Consider the following 6665-nt stretch of genomic DNA (forward strand, 5'->3'; position numbering starts at 1 on the left):
TCTCAGCAGCTGGTTTATCTTTATATCTGATCTCATTACAATAATTTGCATTTACAAACAGGTGGATCCTGGTGCTGCTGATACTATTTATTCCTCTCTCAGGCTGTTTGCTGTTATATTTAGGTGCTGCACATGATAGATATTTTCTCTTAAAATGAGCCTCCTGCAGACCCTGTTATGCTGCATCTCACTGGGCATCTCATGTAAGTTACAAGGAACTTTCTGACATTCTGGCACTTGGTTTACACACAGATAACTGATTTATTTTATGTTTACAGATGCTCAATCACAGACACCAGTGCTGACACCTCAGGTTGGGTCAGTTAATCCTGGGCAAAGTTTTACATTTAACTGCAATGTAGGAGTTAAGGATGGTTGGAGCATGGCTTTCTATAAACAATCACCTGGGGAGCCTCCTAAACTTATTTTTTATAACCATCACTCATACTCATCACCCAGCTATGGACCTGGGATGTTATCAGCTCATTTCACTGGCACAATAAACAGCGCTGGAACTGAATATCAGCTGATTATTAAAGATACACAGATTGCAGACACATCTCTTTATTACTGTGTTAAAGCTTATCAAAGTACTGGTACATATCACAGTGATACAGAGCCTGACAAAAACCTCAAGGATAAAGTACATAAAACAGGAAATAGATTTTGAAATATTATGTAGCGAATAGAGCAGTAAAAAGACATATTTTTGTAATAACTAACGGCTAGATTTACAGTTCTGCGGCCAAAGGGGTGCGTTAGCTACGCGTGTATTTTTCCCCCCGCACCTTTTAGAGGTATTTAGAGTTCACAGAAGGGCTGCATTAGGCTCCAAAAAGGGAGCGTAGAGCATAATTTACTGCCACGGCAACTCTAAATACCAGCGGTGCTTACGGACGCGGCTAGCTTCAAAAACGTGCTTGTGCACGATATCCCCATAGGAAACAATGGGGCAGTTTGAGCTGAAAAAAACACCTGCAAAAAAGCAGCGTTCAGCTCCTAACGCAGCCCCATTGTTTCCTATGGGGAAACACTTCCTAAGTCTACACCTAACACCCTAACATGTACCCCAAGTCTAAACACCCCTAACCTTACACTTATTAACCCCTAATCTGCCGCCCCCGCTATCACTGACCCCTGCATATTATTTTTAACACCTAATCTGCCGCTCCGTACACCGCTGCAACCTACATTATAGCTATGTACCCCTAATCTGCTGCCCCTAACACCGCCGACCCCTATATTATATTTATTAACCCCTAATCTGCCGCCCCCAACGTCGCCGCCACCTACCTACAATTATTAACCCTTAACCCCTAAGTTATTAGCCCCTAATCTGCCTCACTCCCGCCTCAAAAACCCTATAATAAATAATATTAACCCCTAATCTGCCCTCCCTAACATCGCCGACACCTAACTTCAAATATTAACCCCTAATCTGCCGACCGGACCTCGCCGCTACTCTAATAAATGTATTAACCCCTAAAGCTAAGTCTAACCCTAACACTAACACCCCCCTAAATTAAATATAATTTTATTCTAACGAAATAAATTAAATCTTATTAAATAAATTATTCCTATTTAAAGCTAAATACTTACCTGTAAAATAAACCCTAATATAGCTACAATATAAAGAATAATTATATTGTAGCTATTTTAGGATTAATATTTATTTTACAGGCAACTTTGTATTTATTTTAACCAGGTACAATAGCTATTAAATAGTTAATAACTATTTAATAGTTACCTAGTTAAAATAAATACAAAATTACCTGTAAAATAAATCCTAACCTAAGTTACAATTAAACCTAACACTACACTATCATTAAATAAATTAAATAAATTAAATACAAATACCTACAAATAAATACAAATAAATACACTAACTAAAGTACAAAAAATAAAAAAAGAACTAAGTTACAAAAAATAAAAAAATAATTTACAAACATTATAAAAAGATTACAACAATTTTAAGCTAATTACACCTACTCTAAGCCCCCTAATAAAATAACAAAGCCCCCCAAAATAAAAAAAATCCCTACCCTATTCTACATTTAAAAGATACCAGCTCTATTACCTTACCAGCCCTTAAAAGGGCCTTTTGCGGGGCATGCCCCAAAGAATTCTGCTCTTTTGCCTGTAAAATAAAAATACAACCCCCCCCAACATTAAAACCCACCACCCACATACCCCTAATCTAACCCAAACCCCCCTTAAAAAAACCTAACACTACCCCCCTGAAGATCTTCCTACCTTGAGTCGTCTTCACTCAGCCGAGCCGAACTCTTCATCCAATCCGGGCGATGTCTTCATCCAAGCGTGGTGCTGAAGAGGTCCATCATCCGGCTGAAGTCTTCATCCAAGCGGGGGCTGAAGAGGTCTTCCATCCGGCTGAAGTCTTCTATCAAGCGGCATCTTCAATCTTCTTTCTTCCGGCTCCATCTTCATCCCGCCGACGCGGAACATCCTTCCTCCACGACAAACTCCCGACAAATGAAGGTTCCTTTAAGGGACGTCATCCAAGATGGCGTCCCTTCAATTCCGATTGGCTGATAGGATTCTATCAGCCAATCGGAATTAAGGTAGGAAAAATCTGATTGGCTGATTGAATCAGCCAATCAGATTCAAGTTCAATCGGATTGGCTGATCCAATCAGCCAATCAGAGTGAGCTTGCATTCTATTGGGTGTTCCGATCAGCCGATCATAGTATCATAGTATCATATCCGATCATAATAGCAATATTTTTATGACCGTCATATCAGTTTACATTTCTGCAAAAATATAGAAAAAAATTAGAAGCAAGATTTTTTTTAAAAAATATAAAGTTTCTACTATTTGTTTGTATTTAAAATCAGTGTGTATTTTATTTCAAATCAACCAGAGGAAGTTGGGGGGGGGGGCGAGCAGACAGGAAGAAACTAGAGCGTATAACAATGCATTGCAGTTATGTAACTGGGCATACAGATGTTGACAAAATTAACCTATAGCATGAGAGGTAAAATGAGCAACCCAAAGGATCAGTTGCCGCTTTATTACCAGACTAGTCCTAAAGCCCGTGTACACGGGCCATTTTTTGCAGTACATGGGTCCCACCCCTTGCTCTCTCTCTATCCCCCCTCTCTTTTGCTCTCTCTTTCTCCCCTCTCATTTGCTCTCTCTTTCTCCCCTCTCTTTTACTCTCTCTCTCTTCCTTCTCTTTTACTCTCTCTTTCTCCCCCCCTCTCTTTTGCTCTCTCTCTCCACCCTCTCTTTTGCTCTCTCTCTCCCCCTCTCTTTTGCTCTCTCTCTCTCCCCCCTCTCTTTTGCTCTCTCTCTCCACCTTCTCTTTTGCTCTCTCTTCCCCCTCTCTTTTGCTCTCTCTCCCCCTCTCTTTTGCTCTCTCTCTCCCTCCTCTCTTTTGCTCTCTCTCCCCCTCTTTAGCTGTCTCTCTCCATCTCTTTTGCTCTATCTCTCTCCCCCTCTTTTGCTGTCTCTCTCCCTCTCTTTTGCTCTCTCTCTCCCCCCTCTCGTTTGCTCTCTCTCCTCTCATTTGCTCTCTCTCCTCTCTTTTGCTGTCTCTCTCCCTCTCTTTTGCTCTTTCTCCCCCTCTCTTTTGCGCTCTCTCCCCCTCTCTTTTGCGCTCTCTCCCCTCTCTTTTGCGCTCTCTCCCCCCTCTCTTTTGTGCTCTCTCCCCCCTCTCTTTTGTGCTCTCTCCTCCTCTCTTTTGTGCACTCTCCCCCTCTCTTTTGTGCACCCTCCCCACTCTCTTTTGTGCTCTCTCCCCCCTCTTTTTTGTGCTCTCTCCCTCTCTCTTTTGCTGTCTCTCTCCCCCTCTCTTTTGCTGTCTCTCTCCCCCCTCTCTTTTTCTGTCTCTCTCCCCCTCTCTTTTGCTCTCTATCCCCCTCTCTTTTGCTGTCTCTCTCCCCCCTCTCTTTTGTGCTCTCTCCCCCTCTCTTTTGCTGTCTCTCTCCTCCCTCTCTTTTGCTGTCTCTCTCCCCCTCTCTTTTGCTGTCTCTCTCCCCCCTTTCTTTTGCTGTCTCTCTCCCTCCTCTCTTTTGCTGTCTCTCTCCCCCCTCTCTTTTGCTGTCTCTCTCCCCCTCTCTTTTGTGCACTCTCCCCCCTCTCTTTTGCTGTCTCTCTCCCCCCTCTCCTTTGCTGTCTCTCTCCCCCCTCTCTTTTGCTGTATCTCTCCCCCCTTTCTTTTGCTGTCTCTCTCCCTCCTCTCTTTTGCTGTCTCTCTCCCCCCCTCTCTTTTGCTGTCTCTCTCCCCCTCTCTTTTGCTGTCTCTCTCCCCCTCTCTTTTGCTCTCTCTCTCCCCCCTCTCGTTTGCTCTCTCTCTCCCCCCTCTCTTTTGCTCTCTCTTTCTCTCCCCCCCTCTCTTTTGCTCTCTCCCCTTCTCTTTTGCTCTCTCTTCCCCCTCTCTTTTGCTGTCTCTCTCCCCCTCTCTTTTGCTGTCTCTCTCCCCCTCTCTTTTGCTGTCTCTCTCCCCCCCTCTCTTTTGCTGTCTCTCTCCCCCTCTCTTTTGCTCTCTCTCCCCCTCTCTTTTGCTGTCTCTCTCCCCCTCTCTTTTGTGCTCTCTCCCCCTCTCTTTTGCTGTCTCTCTCCCCCCTCTCTTTTGCTGTCTCTCTCCCCCCTCTCTTTTGCTGTCTCTCTCCCCCCTTTCTTTTGCTGTCTCTCTCCATCCTCTCTTTTGCTGTCTCTCTCCCCCCTCTCTTTTGCTGTCTCTCTCCCCCTCTCTTTTGTGCACTCTCCCCCCTCTATTTTGCTGTCTCTCTCCCCCCTCTCCTTTGCTGTCTCTCTCTCCCCTCTCTTTTGCTGTATCTCTCCCCCCTTTCTTTTGCTGTCTATCTCCCTCCTCTCTTTTGCTGTCTCTCTCCCCCCTCTCTTTTGCTGTCTCTCTCCCCCCTCTCTTTTGTGCTCTCTCCCCCTCTCTTTTGCTGTCTCTCCCTACCTCTCTTTTGCTGTCTCTCTCCCCCCTCTCTTTTGCTGTCTCTCTCCCCCCTTTCTTTTGCTTTCTCTCTCCCTCCTCACTTTTGCTGTCTCTCTCCCCCCTCTCTTTTGCTGTCTTTCCCCCCTGTCTTTTGTGCTCTCTCCCCCTCTCTTTTGCTGTATCTCTCCCCCCTTTCTTTTGCTGTCTCTCTCCCTCCTCTCTTTTGCTGTCTCTCTCCTCCTCTCTTTTGCTGTCTCTCTCCTCCTCTCTTTTGCTGTCACTCTCCCCCTCTCTTTTGTTGTCTCTCTCCCCCTCTCTTTTGCTGTCTCTCACCCTCCTCTCTTTTGCTGTGTCTCTCCCCCCTCACTTTTGCTGTCTCTCTCCCCCCTCTCTTTTGCTGTCTCTCTCCCCCTCTCTTTTGCTGTCTCTCTCCCCCTCTCTTTTGCTCTCTCTCTCCCCCCTCTCTTTTGCTCTTTCTCTCCCCCCTCTCTTTTGCTCTCTCTCTCCCCTCTTTTTTGCTCTCTCACCCTTCTCTTTTGCTCTCTCTTCCCCCTCTCTTTTGCTCTCTCTCCCCCTCTCTCCCCCTCTCTTTTGCTCTCTCTCTCCCTCCTCTCTTTTGCTCTCTCCCCCCTCTCTTTTGCTGTCTCTCTCCTCCTCTCTTTTGCTGTCACTCTCCCCCTCTCTTTTGTTGTCTCTCTCCCCCTCTCTTTTGCTGTCTCTCACCCTCCTCTCTTTTGCTGTGTCTCTCCCCCCTCTCTTTTGCTGTCTCTCTCCCCCCTCTCTTTTGCTGTCTCTCTCCCCCTCTCTTTTGCTGTCTCTCTCCCCCTCTCTTTTGCTATCTCTCTCCCCCCTCTCTTTTGCTCTCTCTCTCCCCCCTCTCTTTTGCTCTCTCTCTCCCCCCTCTCTTTTGCTCTCTCTCTCTCTCTCTCTCTCCCCTCTTTTTTGCTCTCTCCCCTTCTCTTTTGCTCTCTCTTCCCCCTCTCTTTTGCTCTCTCTCCCCCTCTCTCCCCCTCTCTTTTGCTCTCTCCCCCCTTTCTTTTGCTGTCTCTCTCCCTCCTCTCTTTTGCTGTCTCTCTCCCCCCTCTCTTTTGCTGTCTCTCTCCCCCCTCTCTTTTGCTGTCTCTCTCCTCCTCTCTTTTGCTGTCACTCTCCCCTCTCTTTTGTTGTCTCTCTCCCCCTCTCTTTTGCTGTCTCTCACCCTCCTCTCTTTTGCTGTGTCTCTCCCCCCTCTCTTTTGCTGTCTCTCTCCCCCCTCTCTTTTGCTGTCTCTCTCCATCTCTTTTGCTCTATCTCTCTCCCCCTCTTTTGCTGTCTCTCTCCCTCTCTTTTGCTCTCTCTCTCCCCCCTCTCGTTTGCTCTCTCTCCTCTCATTTGCTCTCTCTCCTCTCTTTTGCTGTCTCTCTCCCTCTCATTTGCTCTCTCTCCTCTCTTTTGCTATCTCTCTCCCTCTCTTTTGCTCTTTCTCCCCCTCTCTTTTGCGCTATCTCCCCATCTCTGTGCCGGTATTACAGGTTGTGCATTCTGGCTAAAATGCTTTCTTTACAACCTATACCAACACGATCCATTCTGCCATCTTAGAGCAGTAGTTATGAGTTTTGTGCAACAAAAAAGTTTCACAAAACTCATAACTAAACTGTTACAAAGTACACTAACACCCATAAACTACCTATTAATGCCCTAAACCACCCTCCTGCATCGTAAACAATATATTAAACATATTAACCCCTAATCTGCTGCTCACCCACATCACAACTA

At 46.0% G+C, this 6665-nt stretch overlaps 1 gene segment (V, D, J or C); it reads left to right on the top strand.

The window, feature by feature from the left end:
- The first annotated feature begins 144 nt into the window (after positions 1–144).
- Positions 145–670, top strand: LOC128647306 (Ig kappa chain V region 3381-like). The segment is given in 2 exon segments: positions 145–203; positions 279–670. Coding segments are annotated over 2 exon segments (441 nt in total).
- Positions 671–6665: the final 5995 nt, after the last annotated feature.

Source organism: Bombina bombina, chromosome 2, assembly GCF_027579735.1.
Source record: "Bombina bombina isolate aBomBom1 chromosome 2, aBomBom1.pri, whole genome shotgun sequence".
NCBI lineage: Eukaryota > Metazoa > Chordata > Amphibia > Anura > Bombinatoridae > Bombina > Bombina bombina.